The 26,978-nt window shown below is 45.2% G+C and overlaps 1 protein-coding gene across 2 annotated transcripts in view; it reads left to right on the forward strand.

Moving 5' to 3' along the window:
- AXIN1 (axin 1) overlaps positions 1–26,978 on the forward strand; it is a 70,239-nt gene that overhangs the window by 18,326 nt on the left and 24,935 nt on the right. For both annotated transcript variants that reach the window (XM_041462465.1, XM_041462464.1), the window contains exon 3: positions 21,267–21,407. In XM_041462465.1, the coding sequence (XP_041318399.1) occupies positions 21,267–21,407 (141 nt within the window). The remainder of the gene's footprint in view (positions 1–21,266; positions 21,408–26,978) is intronic.

The following is a 26,978-nucleotide window of genomic DNA, read 5'->3' on the forward strand; positions in this document are numbered from 1 at the left end:
AAGTAGCCAGATGGTGAGAAATGCAGCTGTGCTTCAGCCACACCAACACCTTTCCTTTGGGTTTTCCCATCCCCTTTCTCAGGGCATGGCTTGCTGTCCTGAGAAAGGAGAGGATGTGAGGAACCACATTCATGAAGCCCACAGCTTCCAAGAGAACTTTGACTATAAACGAAACCGTAAAGATTATGGATGAAGGACCATATCCAGTTAATGTCCCAGGTCTTCATGCTTGCAGTGCTGTCCCATGCCATTCCTTGAGTTGGTACTGTCCCCTGAGCAAGACAGGGTTACAACAGGCACCAAGAGCATCAAACTTCACTTTGGGCTATCAAATGCAAGTGCCACACACTTCAGTACCTCAGGCCATACTGCCCCAAGCTTTCTTCAGGGGCTCTGAACATGTGGTGTTCACCTCCCATCTCCCAGGCACCAGGAGCAGGCCAATTTTCAGCATAACGCACAATCTCAACTATTTTATTGCTTAATTTAGGCCATAAAGTCCCTTTGATGTGTTGTGTAATGCAACGTTCATTCTGAAAAAGTGGGTGGAGTAGCTTTATGGTATTATAAAAATAAATAAAATGCCTGGCAGGATTTTGAAACCACATGGTCATTCCTCTTCTCTCTGCAGATAAGTTGATTGTTGAGAGAGAAATCTTGCTTAATATCTAACTTTGGGTGATTTATTTCTCCAGAGTCCTTTCATCTCCAGCATGTATTGGGTTATCTGTGCCTTCTAATCTGATTGTTTTAAGCGTGATCAAAGAAACCAAGAGAATGCACTTTATTTTCCCACTGTATGAACAGAATGCTGTTTGTACAGTGCATTACATCACCTGTTCCTGCTGCTCCTGAGTCCTGCACCAAATGGCTGTGGTATAAATAGAAAACAGAATGGACTTGTAGGGGGTGATGAAATTTGTTCCACTTGCCGAGTAAAACAGAGTTAACTCAATGAATGCTTTCTTCACGCCCAGCTCTACCTCAGCACACAACAACATGGGCTGAAAATGTTTGGAATAACTCACTGGTTCAGTGTATGGAGCTGGCATTTGGCAGCCTCAAGGAGCTGTGCTGAAAATCCACAATCCACGGGAGATGACAGGCAGGGAGACTGCCCTGTCGTTGAAATTGCTGGGATTCTTTCCAGGCTATGCAAAGGAAGTTTGGGTTTGCATCAGCACCATGGTGTTGTTGTAGCTGCCATGGTCCACAGGCAGGGTCTGTTGGCAGAGGTGGTCACTGTCCTTGCTCAGGCTTGGTGCTGCAGGATCCCTGCACACCTGGAGGGCTTTGCCATCCCAAACAAACCCCTCTGTCAAAAGCAGCTTGCTTTTGGAAGGTCTGAAGGAAGCAGAACACGGGGACCCACCTGGCTATTGCAAACTGTTTATTTCTGGGGGATAAGCAGGAAGGAGCGGCTCTGATTCTCATGAAGGCCCAGGAGATCACTCTGATGTTAAGCCTGGAAGCTGCATTTCTCTGCTTGATTGTAAAAATGCCAAATTGAAGAAAGAGTATTTCTTTTCTGACATGTCTTAGTGCTTCACCACCACATAACTTCAGTTATGTCCATGGAGGACAGCTGTCCTCTCTGCAGCTTTGCCATGTCTCCCCTCGCTAATGTCTCCTGGCCTTTTCAGGGGCACTGAGCAGGATTTTCACTCCAATTATCTAACTGATTAACATATTTAACTTGGAACATTTGCTCTCAGCCTGTGTTTGACTTTCAGTTTCTGACTTCTCTTGTAGACCAGGAGGATATTCTGAGGCCCTGGACGTTTCCTTGCTAGTTTTTCCAAGCAGTAGCTGTTTGCCTTAAAAAAAAAATTAAAACAAAACAAAAAAAAAAAAAATTCCCTCTCCTTACTGACCTTGCCTTGACACACCTACAGGCCCTCATGAAAATCCCACCCTGAGTAAATAGTTCACGTTTTTATTCAGAGGAGAACTGCTATGCTTCAGAAGGTCAGGGAAATCATTTGGGAGATAAGGTGTTTTTATCTTAAGCAATTAGTCCTTAGTGTTTGGTTGGTTTTTTTCATTTTCTAATTGGATTGGAAGTTGTTCTTGTGCCGCATGTGTTTGTTGTAGGAATACTGAACTAAAAAAATGCCTAAAACCTGTGCTCCCCTAGCCCGTCCTGCCCCTGCCACCCTGTTTGCTGGGAAGCAGAACGCATTCTGACATGCCATTCCAGCAGGATGAGCTTGGGGCCACTATCTCCCCATCAGCCTCCAGGTGCTGATCATCTGATACTCATCAAAGTTTTACCCATCCATCACTGGGCTGCTGGTGGTTTTCTCTGTCTGTAGTCCCTAGGATGGAGGAGCAGGAAGGAATTGGGGAGAGGACAGAAGCATGGAGTTTTCCCTTCGGATGTTGCCACAGTGTGGGTTAGGCAGGACTAACCTGGACTGCTCGGGCATGGCTGGGTCTCCTCCTTGCTCAGCCATCACCCTGTGCAGTGGGGAGTTCTTGGCTGGGCAAACCAAGCCACTCTGCAGTTTGTTTCTGGTGAATTACAGGGAAATGACATTGTCCTTGCACCAATTTAAGATTGACCAAGGCTTTCCCAGTGTCCCTGCTGGGTGCTAGGCAGTAGGACTTACCTGGCCTTGCCCTACACACAGGTCTGTCACCTCTGGCTGCAGTGGGATGCCAAGCTGGCTCTCCACAGACTCACCAGCAGCCCTGTGTTCCTCGCCTCAAGGTCATACTGCAAAGATTGCCACAGCCAAAACACTTCTGTGTTTGCACAGTGCTGGTGTTTGGAGGCCCCTGCTCGCTCAGCTGAGGAGGGGAAATGCTGGGACTTGTGTTAGGGTGGGAGATTTTCCAGCCCTTGAGGAACAGCATCTTCCTTGGTGACATTTCAACTTTCCTTTGGTGCAATTGGATGGTGGGCAGGGTCATCCCTCAGCAGTGGCTGGGAAGCTCCTCTGTCTCTGAGCCCTTGTGTGTGACAGGGGCTGAATTCTGGGCTACACACTGATGATGATGAGCTGAGCTCTCTTTATGGCTGTTTGATTGCTTTTGTTGCAGATCTTAGAGGTTGAACTCTGCAAGCTGAGGGACTTATTTTAGTCCTGCACTGAAATAAACTGTGTCTGCTTGAATTCACCTGTTGGGGTATAAACCCTAACCCTAACCCATGTTGTGCTCCTTCCATAACAGAAATCTATAGTTCAGTGTAATACACTACTAGATTTTTTCCGCCCAGCTGCCTTATGAAAAAGCACTTAACAAACACATCCAGAGGTGTGAATTACAGCTGATGTAATTAATTTGTGTTTGTGGGCCTGGCCCCCTGCAGTCTAGCTGGCAGTTAAGAAGAACAAAAATCTAATCTTGGAGAAGATTAGGAATTCTTTGACAAAAGTTGAGCCAGGGCATACTGCCTTACCATTTGTATGGTGTCCTGTGGCAAATCTGTAATTTAAGTAGGCAGGTTGTTCCTAAACCAGCAGTATCTCTAGTCACCTACCTTGGTTTTTTTTTGCAAAAAGTCTTAAAATTGAGCATAAAACAAGACTGAGGCAACTCTAGATGCTCGTCACTTCAGAAGTGCCCATCGCAGGACAGTCAGAGCCAGAGCCTGCTGTCACTTCTAGAGTCTGTCCTTCCCGAGCCCATCTCCAGGCTTGTCCCGTCTCTACCTCCCTCCCAGCCTGGGGTGAGTGAGCAGCACAAATACTGTGCATTGGAGGGGAGCTGGAGAGGAAGCAGGGAGGGGGCAGATGGGCCAGCAGGCAGTTCCAGCAGCCAGCCTTGCCCTCCCTGCAGGCTGCCTTGGTGTACTCAGCCCCAGCCCGGTTACAGCAGGATTTGGTCCCAGCACACTTCCAGCCAGCATGTCATGGCAAGCTTCCCCAAGCAGCAGTTTCCACTTTTCCTCTTTGGTGTCTATTGTTTTCTTATTTGGGGAACTGGAATCCATGGTCGAATTGGAAATGTGGTTAGCATCAGCCTCTGACGCAGTGGGGTGGGTTTTTACCTCTCAGATTGGTCTGCGCCTGAGCACATCTTCCCCTGGACAACTCAAAGGCTGCACAGCTCTCCTGTGACACACACACTTGAGCAGTGATGCAGCACTCACTGCCTTCACTGCTGAAAGACCATCCCATTCAGTCTCAGGAGAGCTGCAAAGTGCTGGCTTGGCTAAATCAGGCAAACAGTCCCTTGGTCACAAAGTGAGTTTCCAAAATGAGGAGGTTGCCTGAGTGCTAATGGTTTACATTTAGTCATTTAATGCATCAGGAATAGGTTACGTTCCGAATTATTTTGATTTGATTTGATTTAATGTGTTAATAACGTGAGTCTCTGAATGAAAATGTATTTCCAAGTTGCTGTAAGTATTTGCTAGCACAGTAAGTTGAACACATATGTGAAAGAAAGGGCCATCTGATGAACTGCTATTGTTCTCTTAATTCAACCCACCCCATTTGGGCCACTCAGCATGAATGGCTTTGTGTTTGCTAATAAAATCATGCTATGTTCCCTGCAACATATGTTCTTCATGTCCCAGCTAGTCAGCAGCAGTAAAACCTTATTTTTATAGGTTTGTAATGTTACCTTCTCAACTGTGGCTTCTTTTACATATAGTAGTGCTTCCAGGTTTGGCCTTGGCACACAGGGGTGGCCATAAGCCCGAGTTTCTGGCTCATCTCCCCCCTTTCCCCTGGCACCTTGGGCACTTGCTCCCTGTATGGCTCATCAGTGAGTGTGTGCCCCTGCTCACCTAAAGGGTGCTGTGTCAGCAGCCACTGGAAAAGAAATAGGATTGTTCTCTTTGGACTGAATCCTCCTCTCCCAGTAATGCTTGGATGAGGTCAGGTTGCTTCTTGGACTGTCACAGAGAGTGGCTATGGGCTCCACAGCCATTTCACCTGCTGGGCTTTGGAGACACAAAGACAATGTGGGAAGTGCTCTGCTGTTTTATGATCCCAGGAGAGCTGCAGCCATCCTGACGGTTTTTTTGGGCAGTCCCTAAGACAGAGGGATGAAAAGCAACCTCTTCCTTAGCACAGCATCTCAGAGAGGGCTGCTCTCAGCAGTTGGCTGGCAGTGGTCCTCCACAAGCTATGTCTAAGCTGCAGGGAATCAGTATGCAGAGCAGTTGCTCCCTTTCCTTGGCACATTGTTTTTTAAGGACTCTAGGGTAGAGGGGATTAGACCAAGTTCTTGGGGGAGGAGAATAGCCAGCAGGGGATGGCTGGTCATTTTTGTTCCTTTTGTAGCACAAACAATCTCTCCCTTACTACTCATAGGGCTCGTGAGCCTTTGTGATATTTATTTGGCTGAAAGATTTGGAGACCTCTGGTCTAGATAGCTCTCCAGCTGAGAAGGGGAATTTAGGCACTTGTGATAGTGTGGCCAAAGAAACTGCAATAAATATTTGGGAGATTTTAGTGTTGGCATTCATCAAGAATGGTTTAGCAGAACAAAATCTCTAGTGGAAAGGATGGAAGTCCAGCTGAAATGACAAAGATGTGCCTGGGCTGGCGTTGGCACATCTTCCACACTTCAGGGATTAGAAGGAATTGTGTAATAGCAACATAATGATCTGCAGAATTGGCTCATTTAAACTTCAGCTGCTTTTGTTTAGGAGATAGACTTAAAATCTGAAACTGGGTCAAAATCTTTTCTTGGTCTAGAACTAAAAGTTCCACACGTTTTAGACTTAAGCTTGAAGAGCCCTCTCTCTTACTGATGTTCAGCCAGCCCTCCTGGGCTGAATTTCAGCCAGACAGGTGACCTTGCCCTGCTAGTTCTTGTCACTTGGGAAAGTGTTGTTGATCAGGATCAGATTTTCGAGGGTCTGGTGATCTCCAACACATCCTGTCCTGCTGATGGAATCATGGTCCTTGGTTCCTCTTTAGGACTGATAGAAATGTCTTCTCTCCAAGGTGAGGAGCTGAGCAGGCACAGTTCTAGGGGTATATTCAGTCTCCTGGATTCTTACCACATTTTCACTGAAGGTCAGAGTTTTGTCACTGCGTGAACTTGCCCTAAACTACCAGCGGAACATAAGCCTTCCTCAGCAATGGCATTCTCCCCAGAAATGAAGCCCAAGTCATTGAAAGCTGTTGTGGCCCTGTTTCTCCTCTGTTTGCAGCAGAAAACAAAATCCCCAAAACCGTTTTTTTGAGTGCAACTGCATTTCCAACAGTAGAAGATGATTATTCTTGCACATTCCAGGCAAGGCTTCTTGCAGACATGCATGGCCTTCTCATCTCCTGGGGCTGGCCCCAGTTAAGGAATTGTGCAGATACTTCTTTGCTCCAAAGTTCCCTAACTTTTCCCAGATAATACCGCCTGCAGGGAGAAGAAGGGTTTGCAAGATTAGTGTCAGGAAATAGCTGCTTGGGGAAGTCCTCTTCCTTAATTCTGAATAAAGCAGTGTGAAAAATTACTCTGACTGCTCACCTGGACTGAGGTAGGCAATCCCACCAGGCAGTCACCCTACTGCTCACAGAAACAAAGTCATCCTGCACATGGAGAATCCATGGCACCTACAGTGGAATTCATAAATTCCTTTATTATTTGCTAGAAGCTGCAAATGCATCTGCAGAATACACAGATATGTTATCATGTTGAGCAAGCAGATGATGCCATTGAGTGTTAACAACACACACACACAACAGAGCAGCCTCTTCACTGCCTTACAGTGTGAGTTTTACATCACCCTGTGGATGTACACAGAGCCCAGCAAGGTCACTACTAGAATAAAAACCACTGGCAAATACTGTCCTCTCTTCCCTGAATGTGACAAAGTACCAGCAGCAAAGGTTATCAGCAGTGTCACTTTGCTGTCACATCCTGTCACACAGGAGTCCCACCACTGCAGATGTGCAGGCTCAGACAGACATTGGTGTCACAAGCTCCTGCATGTTGTGATTAATTCATCTACAGGTTTCATACATGGGTTCAGGGACGGGTGCTTTCATCAGCTTTGTGATCAAAATGTGTGCCAAGGATATTATGAGTCATATTCCAGACTCACTCTAGTTTTGGAGAGGGGATTAATGGGGATGTTATAATACTGCTCATTTATGCTATAGGCGGAGCTGGCAGCAGTGGCTGTAGTCATGGTTGCCCGGCATTCCCCATTATATAAAACTTTGTTTTAGTTGCTCATATCTTTATCAGACTGTGTTGTTTGGTGTTTTTCCATGCTGAGATTCTGCCTCAGGCTGAATTATTTTGGCAAATTTTAGTAAAAACAGAGGGGGAGGAAATTACGTTGTTTTGTTCATGTCAGAGTCTTACAATTTACTTTACATTGATAACCTTCCAGTTTCCCCACTTTGAAGCAGGGGTTTGGCAAGTGGGTTGCTGGAGGTGGGAGGGATGCTGGCAGCTTGAACATGTATTTTGCCATCCATGTGAGAATTTATTCAATATGACTGAATTATAAGCTTGTGAAATGGCACAAGCTCCTTAGAAGATGGTTTAAAATTTTGGCAGTCAGAGTATCCGAAAAGTGTATTTACTGTGATGGTGCTCATGGCTAAGACTTCAGAGACAGGAAACTGCAATTCCTGCTGCTGCTGATCATGGAGCCTTCAGCACTCATTGTTAGGTAAGCCAGCTCTCTTCTCACAGCCTCCAGGAAAGGAACTCCAAAAAAAAAAAAAAAAAGCTTTTTGTGCAGTGATGGGGAGTCCAGGAAAGGAACTCCAAAAAAAAAAAAAAAAAATGGCTTTTTGTGCAGTGATGGGGATGAGGTGAAGAGGAGGAGTTCCTCCAGCACTGAGCAGGTGGTGTTGGGAGCTAGCAAGAGACAAACTGTACATGGTGTTGGAACTGGAAAGGAGTTTTCCAGTCCCTCCCAGAGCTTTTGGGTGCTGTAGCCAAAACTGCCTGTACTTCAGCCTTCTTGCTTTTTCCATGCATGGGCTGGCTTGAGCCAGAGGAGCCAACAGAGCAGGTAGGAAGGAAAGAGCACAGGACATCTGCATTGCTTCTTGTGTCATTGAAAGGCCCTGTAGTAGCAGAGACAGAAGATGCAAGCAGCAAAACAGAGGTACTTCTGTGCTGGCTTTTGCCAGAGCAGTGCTGGAAGACAGCTCTTCTCCCTGGGAGAGAGTCATTGTGTGTGCCTCAGCTTTCTGTCTGATACTTGAGACCCAGATCAGACTTGCTGATGTGCTGAGCACGCATCAAGGCAGAAGTCTTTAAAAACACTGTGTATTAGGCCCAGAGCATTTCAGATTGAGCATCCACCTCTTGAGAAAGTTGTGACAATTTCAGCATTGCAGTTGGCTTTTTGTGCATTAGAGAATAATGGCTTTTCCTCTCTCCAGAACAGCAGCACAAATAAATACAAGATACATTTGTGGAAATTGCCAAGAGGAATCTCCAGCAAAGTGAGTAATGCTGCACTCAACATAAGATTTGGGTGATGTTAAAGTACAGAGAGGGAGAAAAATAAGGATATGAATCCATTTATCCTATGCCCTGAGCAGATGAAGTTCTGCAGAGAGGAGATGGTGATACATGAGCAGAAGAGATATGTTTTGAGCAGAAGATACATTTTTTCCTACTTATAGATTGCTTTTCCCTGCTGTCTTAAGGAGAAAATATCTAGAGCAAAGATGCATTCCTGTAGTACCTACCTGGTCAGTGACATTCTGTCTGTATGGTGTGACCCATATGCACTCAGTAACAGATGGTGGGTTTGTGTCACACAGATGGGCTCCAGTGTTTCACAGCTCTTGTGCTCCAGGCCATACACAGAAAACAGCCTTTCCCTTCATCTGTGGAATTTCATTTCTGGTTATGGCACGTGGGATCATTGCAATGTATCAGTGGGTCAGATGAGCTCCAGTGCTCTGCTCCTGCTGTAGAAGAAAATGGTGTCAGCAACACATCATGTCAACTGAGAGTGATTGTAGGCCCACACACTGCCATCCAAAATGCAGAACTAAACCAGGTCTCACCTCTGGGGCTACAAAAATGTGGCTTTTGCGATGGTCCTGTGCTGTATTCAGTGTCTGGAGAGTTGTCAGCTGGAGGTGGAGCATTTGAAGTGATTGTAAGATCTTCTTTCCATGCAAGTTTTCTGCTGAGATCAGTTATTCAGAGCACTTAAGAGTCTCTCCACACTTCCCCATTTTCACTAATTATCAGAGTGTCTCTGGGGCCTCCCTCCCATATTGAATTTGGTCGGATGTCAGCAAACACCTTGTACTCAGAATTTCTGGAGGGATTAAAAAGACATCAGTGGAACACACAGAATTTGCTCATCTAGCCTTGTGTCTTTAAGAAACTGAGGTAAAACCCAAATACAGTCATATTTTATCTGAACAGTGGTTAATTTGTTTAGAACAAAAAGCACATTGCTTGCATTGTCACTTATTCTTCCTATGTGGAGCTGTCAACTGGTTTTAATTGTATAAAGATAAACAAGAATGGAACAAGGCTTCAAACAGTTCTTTTATAGCACTTGGAGTGGACATGGTACTTCATATATATACCACAATAATGCATACCAGATGAAATGATACTGTGGAATTTGTGCAATAAAGGTAAAAGCCCATATATCTGCCTGTTCCAATGGATGAGAACCAAAACAGAAAAAATCTTGAAGGCAAAAATAACAACAAACCCCAGCACAGTTTTTGAAGTTAAGTTTCGCTTGCTGTGAAGTGCCTCCAGGAAAAACAAGCATAGGATTTGCCCAAGCAGTGGCCAAACCTCATAAGGGGATGGACCACAACTATCAACCTCCCAAACAGTTAAAGGTGTTTGACCTCCCCCCAGGTCTGGAGTTTAGCTGGACCCTTTGTTATTGCTGTATCCCAGGAATGACTCTGTGAGCTCCTGTACAATTTGCCTATGAGCAACTCTTTTATTTTTAATTTTTTCCAGCTCTCTTCCTTCTTCAGCTGATTTTCTCAACATTTTAATACATGTTTCAATGAGGTGAACTGGTTCTTGCACCTTGGATTATTTAGAATGCCTCTGGAGATGTGTCACCCTCAGCAGCAGAGCATGTCTAGCACACAACCTTGGAGTTACAGTCAAGGAATTCCCAGTAAACAGGAATCACTCACCCACCTGCTCTGGCACCCTTTGGATGCTGGTCTCCTCCATCTTTCTCACTGCTCTGAAATTCTTTGCTCTTGGATTGCCAGTCAGATACCAAATTTAGATCCACTTGTAAAAGACCAGCCATGAGAAATGGGAAACTGAGTCCACTGACTTCATTCTTCCTTTTTAAATATGACTTTGTGTGACCTCGGTGCAGCGATTGATGGTTTGGCTTCCAGGTCTGGCTGGAGATGCAAGGTTTGGTGACTGTCCCAAAACTAGGACTGTGAAAGAATACTTCATGCTCACCATCTAAGGAAAAGTTACTTTAATCTTAGTTTAAAAGGAGGGCTGTTTGTAGCAGCTTCACAAGACTGTCTTCCCTCTGTATGCCTATTTTCCAGGGATAACAGCAAGTTGTTTCCTGCTAGTCTGCTAAACTCTTAAAAAAGAAATAAAATAAGTATCTCTAGAAAAGGAAATACCCTTTTTAACAGCATCTGTCTCCCTTAAACACAGTTTCTGTGTTTTACATTCCTTCTGATGGTCGTTATTACAGTTCTTCTGAGGATTTGTCATTGCTGTCAACCTCTAATAGACCTTGTCAGAAGGACAACATGACTTAGTCCACCCTCCTCTTGCCCCAGCCCCTGCATTATATTGGCCAGGTTGGCTTGAGCTGTGAAGGGAAGGTCAGATTACGAGCTCCCAGTAATGACCAAGAGACTGAGTTAGGATTTATACTTTTGTTGTGATGCTGACATCTCTTCGGAGCTGAGCAATAAATAATAGAGCAAGTTTAAAAGCTTTTTGCAGCTTGCCAGTATGTTGTTGTTGATACAGCCTGCCATTTGTTAACATCCAACAAGTATCCTTTAATGACCCCATTTGGGGAGCCTGTGAGACTCCAGAGCACTGCTAGAGAAGCATCTGTCATGGTTGCAATCAGCTGATGCTTATGAACTCTTGCTCATTATAAAGTACTGATTGGAGGCAGAAATCTTCTGCAGTCTGTCCCAATCTAATGGTCTCTTGACTTTAAACTTGAATGTGTTCCCTAGAGGGAAGTAAAGTTAAATAAGACTTTGCAGGAATTTTTAATGCAAAGGTATGAAACGTCTTTGTGAAGGTCTTTTGCTTGACTGAGTTGTTTTTTCATGTGCTGCCAATATCTGATCCCACTTCTTGACCTTTAATATACACCGAGAGAGAAGATTAGGATGCTTCTAATCAGCTGAATCTCCCCTCTGGGAGCACTATTAAATCTTGACTCTCAGCTTTATCTCTGCCAGGTCTTGCCAGCCCTCCGTGGTTTTGGTTTTGTTAACAGCTGAGGTCAGAGTTCACTCACCTCAAAGGTTCTTGTTCAATGGGGGAAGTTTCTTGGATCATTTCTGTAGGAGTTAAGACACCAGCGAGCAACTCTACTTGGAGGCAGACCCCTTCTCTTCATGTGCCTTGTGAGCCAGACCTTAATCAGTGAAATAAAGTCTTTTATTTTGTACAGGATTACTGCTAATTCTGCCCACCTCATCATTAGCAGGGCTTTGTCAAAGGTCTTCGTGAGCAAAGCTGAGTGGTTTTGAGGTGCTGAGTTAGGTGCCTCATAGGCATTCAAAATACTGCCTCAGCTTGCTTCCTCTGCCATCCAAATCTGTAATTTCATTAAAATTCCAAGTTTGTTGGCAATGAATTGGTAACGAGTATTGAGTTTCATACCATTGTTTTGAGGGGAATTCAAGTGAGGCTAGCAAGTCTGTGGTTGTGCAGCTCAGCTTATGTTACACGGCCCAGTGGTACAGGCAGGCGGTTTAATGTCAGAGCTGCAAGTAGTCCTTGTAAAACAGAGCCCCCCTGAGCTGCATCTCTTCCCCTTTCATTTCAGCCATCTGCAATACCACTGTTGTGATTGAAGTATTGGGAAATTTATCCCTGAAAGCAATACAACAATGGATTGCAGTGCTGGCGTTGATGCCGTCCTGAAAAACTTTGGTGGTCCAAGGAAGGACTGAGCACCCATGGTCTTATTTAGCCCCTGGATTCCAGTGGCTCCCATTCCCCAGTCTGGTCCCTGTACCTGCCCTGTTGTACCTTTTTGAACACTCCAGAAGCTCTGTAGGTATGTAGGAAGGCAGGGAATGATCTGGAGTCATTGGCCAAAGCTGGATGCTTTGTTTCCATCCAAAAACTTACTCATTCTGCAGACCTTGGTCTTAAGTTACTGAACTTGCAGAGAAATCTGCTTGTAATTTCTTTCTTGTAAGCCCTTTCTTGTTGAGCAGAAATTTTGGCAAAGAAGAGTCAAGTCACTGGAGAATCCCCAGTTCTGCCTGGTTATACCAGGCCTCCTCAGATCTTTCCTTGGAACAAGCAGGCAAGAGGAAATACTTTCCATTTCAGAGAAGCGTGGACAAACAACGTTGCTTCAGACAGAGAAGAAAAGTGGCAGACGGAGTTACAGCACTGAATCCTGCTGGCCAAAAGCATGCTCTTGCCTTTATTCAGTCATTCCTGGAACACAGTGTTCTTATTGTATTCCTCCTCACCCCGCTCAGTGCCTCTCCTCGGGCTCAGGGCTCAGAGATGCCCCAGCCACGGTGCTGGCAGGTTTTGGGGGAGTTAAAAAAAGCATCAAACACATCTCAGCACTGGAACCTCTCCCTCCTTGCCTGACGTCGGGCAAGTGTGTGTTCTGAAAACCTGGATCCCGTTAGAAACGTTCCTGCTGTCTGGAAAACAAAGTACTCGCTCGCCTGGTTTAGTCATTAAGTAAATTTGTGGTTTGGTTGAGACAAAAAATAATGAAGAAAAGCTGTTGAAATCCTGGGATTAATTTGATAGTTTGCAGGCAGTTGTGTTTTTAAGTGGAGCTGCTGCCTTCTTTGTGTTGTGAGCAGACCCAGGTACAAACCCGGGCTTCCCTCTTTCCCTGTGCCTCAGAGCCAGGCATTTGGAAGTAATTTGTTCCACGAAGGCCCTCTCGGTGCGGGCGAGGGGGTTGCTCGGGGCCGGGAGCCGCCGTGCCGTGCGTGGGTGTCTGCACAGCCGGGCCGCGCTGGAATGCCGGGAGCGCTGCGGGCCGTGCCTGTTCCATGTGCGCACGGAGCAGACCCCGGGCTGCAGGCAGGGACGGGTGCTCTGAACCGTCCGGAGGTTCGCTGCTGTTACTCCACCTGTGACATGGTGGCCCCTTCTGGGAAGGACTGTTTCCTCTGGACCTCCTTTACGTCTCCCGGTTGCTCCGCCTGCCTTCCCAGGGAAGCGGAACCGTGGGGCTAAAAGCAGAGAGGCCCATGCAAAGACCCCCACAGCACTTTGCAAAGTGTTTCCCCTCTCCACCAGCCCCAATTTACCTGGGACTGTCACCAAGGAAAGCAGAGAGCAGGGAGCTGGCACTGAAATGCTGTCTGAAATGCCTGCTCTGTGTGTTCATACACTTAACCACACATATATATGTATATATATGAAATCACTTGTATTAAACAGAGATGTCATTTCAGTCTGAGAAGCCAATTAGCAGAGTGGAGAGCTCTGGCCAATCAGCCTTTTCCTGAATTTTCCCCAGCTCTCAGTTAAAGCAGGGGAAAGGAGACTGCACTGTCAGCCCTCTCTACCTGTGTCCGTGCTAGCGATCCTGGTGCCCCAGGGACAGCACGTTTGGAGGACCAAAAAATCAGGGATGAGGACTCAGGTCCCACTCATTTCAGGGGTTAACATACTTGGATGTTCAGCACATCCCTGCACGAGCTTGATTCTGTCCCTTCCAATAAAATATTAAAACCAGTTCTCCTGTGATGTGTTGTCTGGCAGAGGCCAGGACGTGGAGGTGAGTGTGGCTCATGGGTGGCAGCTGTGTACCCTGGATATCCAAAATGCACACACACTGCTGGGTTTGCCCTTCTTTTGTAGCTTCTGAAGTCACTACAGCAGCTTTTGGGTGGCTGATGCAGCCTGGTTGCTCTAAAGCAGTGAGGCTCTTGTTCAGCTGCAATGAATGCAGCCAAATGTCCTGTATATTTTATAGAAAATGTCCGTAATATTGTCAGCATTTCATGATGGATAAGGATTCATATGAATCATGTCATCATTTTAAAAAACCAAACAAAACTACTATGTTATAGTATAAGCTCAGGCTAATATATTGAAATTAATCTAGGCAGATACCTGTTATTGTTAGATATGGAACAGAATGTTCTGCAACATTTGCTTTATTCCAGGAAGATGATCCAATTGTCCTGTTAATTGTTGTGCAGACATTGCGTTGCCCATTTATTTTCTTTTTCATTTTAATGAATATCTTGTGCTTTGAGCTATTAAATAAATGAGGTTTGTGGTCTTACTCTAGGGAAGACATGCATTGTTTTCAGGAAGGACTTGCTTTTATTGTTTGTCACACTCAGATTTTTGCAGTTTTGATTTTAAATCTGTAACTAGAGGACAAAATCCTTTATTACATTGGGGTGATGAGTGAGCACAGCCTCGCCCTCCATTGGGAAGGAGGAGCTGGGAGGGCTGGTTTGGAGATGCACAGTCAGATGAAATCTTGAGGGACTTGTTCTGCAGTTTCCTTGGAAGACAGTGGTTTCATCCTGTTGTCTGAAAGCCTTTCCTAACAAGGTTAGGGTGGCGATAGGGCAGTACAGCCGCAATATTTAGCCTGTCTAGTCCTTATTTGCCTCCTAAGGCAAACATTTTATTTCCTGTATTTCAATTTCCTTCCTAGATCCTCTCCCCCACCTTGCTGTATCCTATGATCTTAACTACTGATTGCTATTAATGCATCCTCTGTAAATTAGTCCTTCCTGAGAAGTAGCATGTCCTTGGTAAATGCAAAGGAGTTAGAAACGGGAAACTCAGTCTGGTAAATCTTGGATTTAGCTTTTGTAACTGTGCTTTAATACTTCAAATAATTGCTGAAGCTTCCCATAAAATAATCTCCATGTAGTCCTAAAATGGAGTTGAGTGCCTTAGAAGAAAAAAGAAGAGCCCTTATCTGTACTTTTAGTTACATTTTTATTTATTTCCCTTCTTTCTCTGGTGTGGGAGGATGAATACATAGGGTAGAAGATACAGATTTGCAAAGGCAAGGAGTGCTAAAGAGCGTAGTTTTTTTTCATCAGCTTTTAAAAGCCAGACTGTAATCATAAATTCCCTGATAGCTGGAGCATGCAGAAGTCGTCTTTAAGCCTACAAGTGACAGGCTGCTGTTGCTTTTCAAACTTCAGATTTCATTTTTTTGTAAGACACAACTTTGATCTGGTTCCTTTGTAATGCTCTGCAGAGCGCTGGGGCCGCTGCGCTCGCCGGCTGCAGAGCTGGAAGTGAACTTTCTTGGCAAGAGCCATCTGGAGACCTCAAAGAACAGATTAACTTGTCCAGAATTGATGTGATCTTTGAAGAAGCTGCCCTTGCCTGGAACACATGTGATTAGCCTGACATTGGCAGCGATAAAGTTGAGATGCACAGCGGTGTCTGAGTACCCAGAGTAATTGGGAAGAGTGTTAAGTGGAGCAACCCCAACAATCTGCAATCAGATTATCAGGTAAATCCCCAATTTTAACCTCTTGAGCCGACTTTGCATCTTTAGCATAGATCAAATCCGGTCAGGAGTGAAGGTTTTCAGCTTTGCATCTTCATAGATTTTTTTTGTTCTTAGCTCCAAAACGTTCCCATGATAAGGGTTTGGGAGAAGCTGTACGATGCAACTTTTGTGATAGTTGTTGGTACCATGGATTGGAAGCAGACTTTTCTGTTCAGGTGGTGGATTAATGTAATCTTGTAAATCAGACTCTGTGGTGGATGCTGTTGTAATCCCTTGTTAAAGGGGACTCTGCTGATGGGACAGTCTTGTCAGCACGTGCTGTTTAGACATGCTGAAGGGATTTGCTTCGTCTCATACATCATAAACCAAGATGTGCAGCTTTTAATTTGATTGTCTGGTTGTGATATTGAAATGTGGAACTGCATGAAGGATATGACAGTCACCTGCTTGTTGGTAGATGTAAGTTTTGGAAGTAAGTGGCTAGCTGGAAACTCAGCAACCTGTGACTGTAGAAGGAGTTTCTGTTTCTTGAAAGGAAGTAAGTAACTTTTTAATATTTTTTTTTCCACACTGAATAAATGGAGCATGTCAAAATAATGAGCTGGAAGGATGTCTCAGCAGTAGACTGCATCCTCCCAATCACAAATGCAAAATGACCAGGGACATCAAATAAGAGTAATGCTTATTGCTGGTTTCCTAGAAATAGTCATATTCAGAAACACAGGACTACAAAAGTTTGAACTCATTTTTCAGAAGTTGGTGTGGAAAAGCAGGGTGAGAGCACAGAGTGAGTAGCTGGGTCCTATTGAGTTGCAGCCCTGATCTGTGGTCTCAGGGCACCATCCTTCAGCCCAAACACCAGCCACCAGAAGAGGAAAGGAGGAATTGTGTCCTGCTGTGAGGTTGCTCACCACAGTGCAGGAGGGAGGGCATCTCAGCTCCTCCACCTGCCGTCGGCTGTGGTGAGACATCTGGAGTTTCTGCAGAGCCCATTTTGGGGTGTCCTTCTGGGGGACTTGCCAACATCCCCAGAGCTCCTGCAGCTCAGAGCTTTCCATGGTGACTGATGAAGTTTGGTGGTTATGGCATCTGGAAAATGGGATTTCTCCCATGTTGAAAATGAGCTGCTCACCAAAGCTGTGGTGACCAAAGCTTCAGACTATGGCATGGGAGGAAAACTTCTGCAAGAGCTGTTTAGGGAGAATGCATTGGAGTTTTATGGTTGTCATGAGTTTTTATCTCTTTGATTTGCTAGTACTGTGTCTCAAACAGCTGCTTCCTTGGTAGTGCAGGCTTTGGAGGAGCTTCCCGTGCCACCAGGGATTTTGGAGTTTTGGATCAGGGAGGTGGGGCACCCTTGCAAAAGGAGGCCTGCCTGGATTCTATCACAGCTTCAATTCTTTTCAGGAAAAATTTTCTTCCAGAAGATGTCAGTGCCATAAAAATTTAGCGCTGGAGCTGGAGAAGGTGGTAGCAATGAAAAATTTGGATTGATCATCTTCCCTGTTAAAATAGGAGCTGTTCCAGCCGTGCTGGAACTGCTAGCAGGCTTGGGAAGACCATGGCTCTCAGACCTGCCAGTAGAGCGTTGTGCAACTTATTCCCTCCAGTGGAAATTCAAATTCTACAGAAATTAGTTGCCTAGAGGCTTTTCATCTTCAAGGAAGTTTTCTTCTTGCCTTAGTGGTTTTTTTTCCCATGCTTGATGAAGAACATCAGTGAAGGAGGTACATAACTGGTGAGAACCAAAGGGAGTGCCACTCAGATTTGGCTTTGGAGGCGGGATCAGTGAGCTCTTCCTCCCACTATGGGTGCTGAAGGTGGTGCAATTCTTCCCCAGAGCATACCAACCCCGGGATTTTTGCATAGAGCAGAGTAGCATGTTTGGCAAAAGTTGGGGACTTTGCATCTTGGATTTAAAATTGAAATACCCATTGGGGGAAGTTGTGTGAGGGAGAGTGGGGTTCCCAGGCTGGAAGGAAAAGGATGCCCTTAGGAGCTCAGGATGCAGTGAGAACTCCACATAGAGCAAGAGTACTAAAGAGGACCTCACCTCTCTGCTTGCTTGCATTGAAACTCCAAGATCTGATGGTGCTGAGGTCCCAAGTGCTGGGTGCTTGGTCACAGGAGTGAGAAATCTGGGGATGGATGGGATGCAGGCAGGGTAACTCACGAAATAAACCCAGAACAGGTAGAAAGAAGCCTTAAGGAAATTCTTGCTGTGTTTCTACAGCAGTTTAGGCCCTTGTCAGCATTACCAGAATGTGCAGTGATCAGCAGAGGGCTTTATGCAAAGAAAAGGCAGCTGGTCAGGCTGACTTACTCAGGTCGCTGTGATCTCTGTTATAATTGTTCCCTATGTGATTATTTTGAGGGTTGAGCAACTGAGAGCTGCAGAAGAGACATGCAGCTTTATTTCTGCAATGTATGAAATGTTCTGCGTTCATTTCAAAAATGCTCATTGCTCTTTCTGTCTTAAAAAATGAAATAAAATTCTGGAAGGCTGCAGGAATTTTTGTGAAGTCTAACTTTAAATGCTCACCTTTCCTTTTATCGCCCTTATCAGTGCATAGAGCTCGGTATGTGAGGTTTTTAGCTGACATTTCAAATCGCTCTGAGGGTGCCTGAATCCCTTTTAAAGCAGCCTCCCCTCCTGGATCAGAAGTGACCAGTTTTTTTTGTTAGACTCCATGTTCCTTTAATGTTTTCCTCCTAATAGATGTTGAAAGCGTTCTTCAGAGGCACAGCACAAAACATTCAAATAGTGATACGAGCCAGCTGAAGAGAGTTGTCAGGGAGAGAGAACATTAGGAGAAGGATTGAATACAGATGGATTCCTCAAAAGTAATGTAACCTGTTATGATTGCTTTGAAATCCTATACCCTTTCCATCTCCTTACGCTTACCAAAAGTTTACATTTGCATTGATGTATTAGAGGCAGAGCTAAAATGGAAGTAATCCCTGTTGTATACATGCTTAAGTGTGTAATTTTAGCTAAGTACAACAGTTGTGACCAAACCTGCATCCTCAGTGAGGAGACCACAGGTGGGGAGTGTTGTGGGAGAGCCCAGCCATTCCAACTCCTCCAGAGGTGTCAGGGACCTCCCAGGACCCATCTGCTCACTCTTGGTTCCTTCAGCCATCACAGTTGCACACCCAGCAACCTCTTCAGGTGCTCTCTGCTGCTCTGTCTTTGTATCAACAGATACAAAGGAGAAATTGATTGTCCTGTGCATTTTATTCTGTATATCTGAGTGCTTTCTTAGTATCCTGCTAGAATAATCCATGCCTCTTGCAGAGAGTCCTGGCGAAAGGTCCACTAGAAGTTGGTGCTATATTTTAATTGGGTTGTCCAAAAATCATCCCTGTCTTTGCCCTCAGGGAAGGCCTGAGCTATCCATCATTCCTGCCTCAATTTAAGAGGTTGTCTCAGCCTCCATCACACTGCTGTCATGTTGGATTTGACAGGAGGGTTGCACTGCACAGCACTCCTTTAATGTTCAGGACTGACCATTCTGCACAGGGAGAATGGCAGAAGGAGGCTGGTAAGGTTTTCACTTATTATTCCTTGCTTTTTAGGGTGAACTTGTTCTAATTATTTCCAGTACTTGTCCTAGAAAGCTGTTCTGAAATCTGATGGAATATAGAAATGAGTTTGCTCCAGTGCACATGTGCAGCAACTGACAGAAAGTTTGCATGCTAGAAGGTGTCTGTGGTGACTCACCATCCCAAGGCATCCCTGTGCTCATCCCCAACTGACTCTGTATTGTACCTGAGCATGGAGAAACCTCACAAGGCTCCCTTCTGTCAAATAGCCATGAAAAGCCTCAGCTGGCTTAGTTTTGAATGCTCTTTGCACCATTCTGCAACTATGCTAAGCTTCATCATCCAAGGAGAAAGAGTTTGGAGTTTTGGTTGGTTTGTGGCACACAGAATAGTTTTCTCTTTCTGAGAGTAGGGGAGTAATTTGTTTCTAACCAACCCCTTAATGGACCTGAAACAATGTGATTTTTCCTAGTGACCAGTGAATATCCATGACCCCTTGAATTACAAGGAAAACAGGTTGTATGCTGAGGACCCAAAGAGCAGGTGAATAGGAGCTGGGTGAGCAGTGCATTAGCTGAAGGCTGTAACCCTGTCCAGTTCAGGTTTTAAAATACTTCGGTAATGCTTCCATCCTGGTACACCATGTGCTATATTTTACGTAACAGCATCAAAAATCTCTGCCTTAGATGTGCTCTGTGCCAGTCCCAGTTCCTGCAGAGCCTGTCCTGCATTTATACTCCATACAGATATACACAAACTGCCAGCTTTACCCTTTGCTGGTGTCTTCCTCACTTCTGGTCCCTCCATTTGTGTGTTTCTCATGGGTTTCCTTGTCTTATCTAAATGTAAACTCATTGGGGCAGGGGCTGTTTTCTGTTGTCTTTAGGACTTAAACCACTACAGTAGAACCAGAATCACTTTTCTTGGCAGAACAGTGAAGCACACGCTGCATGATGTGCCCTCCATGGAGGTGTTTGCACAGGGCCCATTGCAGATCACATCCACCAGGTGCCAATTACTGAGTTGCTAAATAAAGGATGATGCTGATGAACTTCGTGATCTGAACTGAAACAGAACTCTGATTTTCAGAGCTTGGAAAACCCAGGAATTCATCAGTTTCAAGATGTCTTAAAAATGCTGCTCTTCATGCAGATGGGCAGGCAGGGAGAGCAGGGATTAAGTGCTTTTTTGTTTATGTGAACATTTCAGCTTGTTCCTTCTTCTGGCACATTACAAAATAACTTGCAGGAGAACAAGATGCCTGCTTGGCCTGTCTGTCGTGCAGGATGGCAGAGCTGGAGGCACACCGGCAGCAGTAGCTTTTCTATGCTTGTGGCAAAGTGAGCATGAAGGAATTCATGCCTGCTTGGTTCACAGGCTGCTTCACCATCAGGTCTCTTCCTGAGCAAGGAACTCATTTCCCAGGTTAGCTCATGCAGGCAGCCTCCCTTCCTGGCCTTTTGCTGAAGAGAAAGAGGTTGCCCTGTGTACTTGAATAACAAGGCATGGGTTGTGTACAATGCCTTCATAGATCCCTGAGCAGACTGTCCACTGGAAAAGCCAGGTGTGATTAGGTGGTCCTTCCTGGTGGAAATTGCAAGTGTCTAATGTACCTCAGTGCAACACTGGAGGTTGTTTTTAGGTCCAGTGCTATGAGCAGCAGCTGTTTCTTGCTTCACCTCCTTCCCTCTGCAAACGTGTTGGAGGGATGTTAAAGTAAGTACAGAATGGGTGAGCTCTGCTACACATCCCTCCCTGTTGGAAGAGCAGAATCCTATTTTGACTAAGAAAAATGCTGTCTTACTGTCTAGGTATTGCTTTTAGATTCTCATAGAATGACAATGCTAAGCAGCTAGCCCATGGACTCCATAAACCCTGATGGAAACAGGACTTCTTCCATACAGTCTCATTCCCTCCCTTTATCTCTAACAATGTCATCTTAATTACTCCATGAATTCCTTTTTTCTTCCAGTTATGAGTCAAATTGTTCATGGCTCTGTCAGTGCAACTTAGTGTGAACACAGCTTATTCTGTAGCCCATCATTGAGGCTGGCGCTCCAGGCAGAGTCCTTCTGCCTGGTGATGCAGGGCATAGTCAAGGTTGTGTCCTTCTAACTTGACTCTCATTTTTTTCTCACAGGCATGGGTCATGGAGAGAGCCTGTTAACCCCTACTATGTCAACACGGGCTATGCTTTGGCACCGGCCACCAGTGCCAACGACAGCGAGCAGCAGAGCATGTCCAGCGACGCCGACACCATGTCCCTGACAGACAGCAGCGTGTAAGTAACTGCTGGGACAGCCACGTGTGGCTTCAGCACTGCTGCTCTTGGGTTGTTCTGGGAGAGAGGTTTGCCCACAGCTGGGATGGGAGGGAATGTCTGAATAGGCCATGACAAGGTCATTCTCACTGTCTTTTCAGTTACTTTGTCACTGTGCAGGATACTCAGCCTTGCCACTTCTTGTGAACGTTTGCAGCATAAAATATTATAGAGCAATCTAAAATAAATGGTGTTCAGTCAGAGTTTCTGCAATGTTTCCTAAGCCAGGTGCAAGAATTGGTAATGTTGGATGACTTTGTAGTAACTAATTTGAGATACATAATCTTCTGAATGTTAGACAGAGCCTTCTGCTTACCTGGGTATTTCTCTTGAGATTTTATGCTGCCAAATTCTCAGAATCACAGAATGGGTCAGGTTGGAGGAGACCACAGTGGGTTGTCTGGTCCAACCTCCCTGCTCAAGCAGGGTCATCCTAGAGCAGATTTCACACAATTGTGTCCAGATGGTTCTGAAATATCTCCATTGAGGGAGACTCTACAGGCTCTCTGGACAATCTGTTCCAGTCACTGCAGAGGGAAGAAGTTTTTCCACATGTTCAGGTGGAACTTCATCGGTTTTTGCCCATTGCCTCTTGTCATGTTGCTGGGCAGCACAGCGCAGAGCCTGGTCCATCCTCTGAAACCTCCCAGCAGATATGGCCATTGATGAGCTCCCTTCTCAGCCATCTCTTCTTGAGGCCAAACAGGCCCAGTTCCCTCAGCTTGTCCTCATAAGAGATGCTCCAGTCCCTTTGTTGCCCTCCTCTGGACTCGGACTCACTCCAGGAGTTCCATGTCTCTCTTGTCCTGAGGAGCTCAGAACTGGACACAGCACAGCAGATGGAGTAACAGCTCAGTCTGTCATTGCTCTGCAGTAGGATTGGTGACTGACCAGTTCTAGTTTGTCAGTGACCACTGCACTTTAACACAACTTGTGCTGATAAGCCCCAGCCAAATATGTTTTCCCTTTCTGTCTCTCTTGACAGCACCCTGTATCTCACCCATGAGATGCTTTCCTTAAAGATGGTCTGCAAAGAAAGAAAAAAGGGGTTATGAGATTTTGTTGTGACTGCATCTCTGTGATACAAAAAAAAAGGATTCGGGGGAAAATATTCACTGTTTGGTGTGGTTTTTAGTAGTGCGAATGCAAAGTGTCTTTCTGTAGAGTAGAAACCCTTTGATTCTTCAGGCGAGAGGTGACAGGTTTACAGAATTAGGAGAAGATTTTATTAATGGCAGTGCTGTAAACACAGAGTCCTCCAAGAGGCTCATTTAGTGTCACTGTGAGTGTCAGCAGCTGTCAGACCTTGTTGGAGAAACTTTCCAGCCTGTGCCATGGATGCTGTTAATGGGTGCTGCCCCAGTTCCCCACCTGCCCAGAGTTCATACAGTGACACAGGGAGTGTACAACGTGGCCAGGGCGTTTCTGTGTCTGTGGTGGTCGCCCTGCCTGAGCCAGTAGCTTGCTCATCTCTGGCTCCACGGAGGCTTGGGGCCATGTAGGAGCAGCTGCGAGTTCGTTCTGCACCCTGACACCAGCTCCTCAAAGATTATGCACGAGGCAGACCTTGGTCAAAGGGGCCTGGGAGGATGAGGATGCCCCCAGGACAGAACCCTGTAGAGGACCACTAATTAAAGGCTCCATTTGATACAAATCCAGCTGCTCTGCCACATCCTTCTGCAATTCTTCATATGCATCAATTTATATGAAGGAGTGCTCTGAAGCTAACAGGAGTCATGTAACTTCTTGTTATCAGGAGAGACAGATGTAAGAACTCTTCAAAATTAATTAGCTTTTAGCACTTCCTCTCCCACTGGTCCAGCGGGCTCATTGGGCTGCACTGATGGTTATACCTGTGATAAGTTGTGAAAGTTTATGCCAGAGTTCTTCACCCTCCTGGTTTTTATTTCACTAGCCACAGTTTGTTTTTTTCACAGGCAGAATAATTTCTTGCTGGCCATCTTATGCTTCTTTTTCCTTTAGGCATTTTATCCCTCCTGTGCCCACCATAGGCTGCTTCTAGGACTTTAGTTACCACCAGTATGTGCACTGCCTTCTGCTAATAACTAACCCAATACTAGTGGTTCATTTTAAGTAAGTTTTGAACTTCTTAAGAGTGAACCATTCTTTCTGTGCCTCTCAAACTGGATCCATGCAGAATCCAAAATTGGGATTCTGGATGTAGAGCCTTGACCTCTGGCTTACAGATTCTGGCTGTTTTCAGCACTTGCTCTTCATTACATGATTTAAAACTCCAGCACCAGATTTTACTCGGATTTTACATGGCACTGCTGAACCTATCTGCCTCCTGAGTTTCAAAGGAATTTTTGCAGAATTGCTCAAGGCAGCAAAAATGAAGAACAACCAGATGAAGTTAAAGAAGGGTCTCCTGCTGCTTGACAAGACTTACATGTCTCAGTGCTTTGAATTTAGGCCTTCTCTGAGGAAAATGGTAATAAAAGCCTCATTTGCTGATGAGCGAGGTTCTTCCCTCTGTGTGCTGTTTACACACAGCAGTCACACTCAATAATGAAGAAATCTGGCTTCTGCTCCAAGGCAGCACATGAACGAGGTGTGATCCAAGGCACAAACCTCCATCAGAGCAAAGTCTGTCTGGACGATTGGGATGCAAACATTGGCTAACTGAGGAATGCTAATAAACCAGGAGAGCAAAGCATGATCTTCAGTGCTGGCCAGCTCTGGCCAGTGGAGAAAGCAGGCACAGAGCATTTGCTACACCACTTTCCTTCCAAGCTTTGATGTTGGATTGATGCCAGCAACATGGGGTTTGGAAGTGGCTGCATGCAAAGCCTCTAGCAAAGACCTGAGCGATGCTGTGCCTGTCTCAGCTCCTGAGCTGGGGCGATTATTTGGAAGCAGCCAGCTCACCAAACAGATTGTAAAACTGTGATGTTACAAGCACACTTACCTAAAAAGCCAGCTTTCAACAGGATGTCTTTCCAAGCACTGTTAAATATTATTGTAATGGGTTGAATTTATATAACAAGTATGTTATCAGTCCCTGTTGTTTGAGTAATTTGCTTTTGAGTGTCTTGAAAAACATTGCTCTTAAATGCCTGCGCTCCGCTGATTATTTTTCAGTCTTCCTGTGTCATAGGAATTCCTCTGCCCTTGTAGGCAAAACAGCTCTGGTCCTCTCTGCTGAAACCTGTTTTTATAATCAGTAGGGCAGCTGTGTTGTTTTAGCTGGTTTGTGTGGAGGCAAGGTCTGGGGAGGACACGGTGAGAGGCTCTGGCGAGCGCTCGCCCGGCAGTGCCGCGGCCGCAGGTGGGGTCGAGTCACTCACCGCTGATGTTCCGTGCAGGGTCAGTGGTAAGGCAGGGATTTGGGGCTCTGCCTGCCCCATGGGCTGCTCAGAGCCTGCTCCAGACTTGCAGCAGCATTTCCAGCACAGTCTTAAACTGCTCTTGTCTCAGATAACCCTTCTTGAGGATAGCATCTTCTCAAGTGGAGGAGGTGAGTCTGTGGGTGGGAGAGGTTGTCACAACAGAGATGCTTGAGGCAAGTTAAGGCAACTGTAGGTAGGAAGGCAGCAGAACAAACCATTCCATCTCCATGTGATGTTCCAATTCAGATGCAAAAACACATTAGGTCCATATCTATCTTGATTTCTTCAAGAGCTTACATGGTAAACAGGAGATAATGTCTCCTCTTCAGCCCAGTGTTGTGCTCCAGCTGAACAATACTCCTTCCTCTTGGTTTTATCAGGTGTCCTGGCTTATCTTAGTTGGGAGACAGCTTTGCCTTCCCCCAGGCACTTGGGAAGCCCTTGGTGTCTGTGGGCTTGGCCAGAGGGATGCTCCTTCTTCCCCAATTCCTGTCAAACCTGCTCCAGAGTAGGGATGGCCAATCCCTGAGACAAAGGGGTTTAGGACAGTGGTTATTCCTTCAAAAAGTCTTGCAGATTAAATGCTATTCCTTGGATGACTGGCCTTTAACCAAAATGCCTGGGGATTTTCCTATCATGCTTCTTTATGTGAGAAAACTCTCTTGTGACCAAAGTGCTTTGATAAGAGTAATTGGTAGAAAATACCAGTTTGGCTGTGTATTTGTTTCCTGTCTTTCCTAAGGCTAGTGATCCAGAATTGCCCCAAGTTTTCCTACATTTAAACAAGTTCAGCAGCTTTTTAATTTAAAAGGTCCCAAACGATGATTTCTAATGTGTTAGGCATAATGATTGGGTTTGAAGCCTGTCTAGAGGGGCAAAGATACCTCTTGTCAGAAGCGTCCAACTGTGCAGAGCCACAGCCAAACCGCTGCTCACCAGAGGCTCTTGCAGGTTAGTTTGGAGAGGGGAGGAAGCCTCCACATTTCCCCAACAGTAAACTCATTGCATTATCATTAAATAAGCAATAGAAATACTCTTCTTCCCTCGTTGCATTTTAGCACTGAGCTTTCTGGTGCTAAAGAAAATCACATGATGAAACAAGGGAAAACAGTTTGGGAAAGTTTTATTTTAAAAGTAGATGTGCTGTTAAAAAAAAGTTTAAATTTTTTTCATATATATATATATATATATATATGTATTATTTCTCTATCTATTGAAAATATCTCAAAGCAAGCTACCTGACAAAAGGAAAACAAAAGTATGGTATTGGTTTTTCTTGCTTTCCCCCAATCTATTGAATAAGGTTTTGTTGGGATAAAATTAAAGTGCTTATCTTTGAATTTGCTTCCTCTGGTTGAGTTGGCACAGTACATTGAACGAAGGAATGTTCCAAGTTCAGAGGTGGCATTGGGGAATCTAGTTAAAATGACATCAAAGGCAGCACAGCGGGGCTGAACATGTGTTTGAAGCCGGATAGATTAGAGGCCATTATCAGCCTTTCGCTACTGTGCTGGGAACAAAAGTCGCTCTTTCCGCTGGGACTGCTGCTGGGGAGAATTAAAAAAAAAAGAGAGAGAGAAAGAAAGAAAGAAAAATTGCACTTTCTAACATAATGCCGAGTTCCCTGCGAATGGCCGTGTGGCTTTAGTGTGCGAGTTGTGTTCTGGCACCCGGGTTTTGTGCGCTGGTTAAGCTGAAATGTTGACTATTGATGCCGACAAGCAATGGCTAAAATAATCCCCCAGGTTTTTTATTTTTCCCTCTGAAAACTTGCAGTTGTTTTGTTACCATCCAGTCTAGAAAAGGCCGCGTCACAATGCTGTGAAACTCTTTAACCGTTGTGATTCTCATCATTAAGGAAAATTAAGCCACCTAATGAACACTGTCATGATGCCTGTACAGCAGCGTGGGGAAGTTGTCCTGTTCCCAATCCCTGTCACTGTAGCACAGCAGAGATGATGCTCCCAACACACTCTTCCTCCTCCTCCTGCGTTACCTGCAGCCACTCACCAGAGCTGTAATTAGCTTGGCTCATTCTCTGTTCCCTCATTTGTCTTCCTGCTAAAAAGCACTTGTCATTAATCATAGGGTTTGTTTTATTTTATTTTAATGGTGTTTCATTTTGAATGCCTGTGTTATTGCATGAAATTAGGTTCTTCTGATGTAGATTGGTGGCGATTCT

This window comes from Pyrgilauda ruficollis, unplaced genomic scaffold (genome assembly GCF_017590135.1).
Source record: "Pyrgilauda ruficollis isolate IOZ18807 unplaced genomic scaffold, ASM1759013v1 scaffold16, whole genome shotgun sequence".
In the NCBI taxonomy this organism is placed as follows: Eukaryota; Metazoa; Chordata; class Aves; order Passeriformes; family Passeridae; genus Pyrgilauda; species Pyrgilauda ruficollis.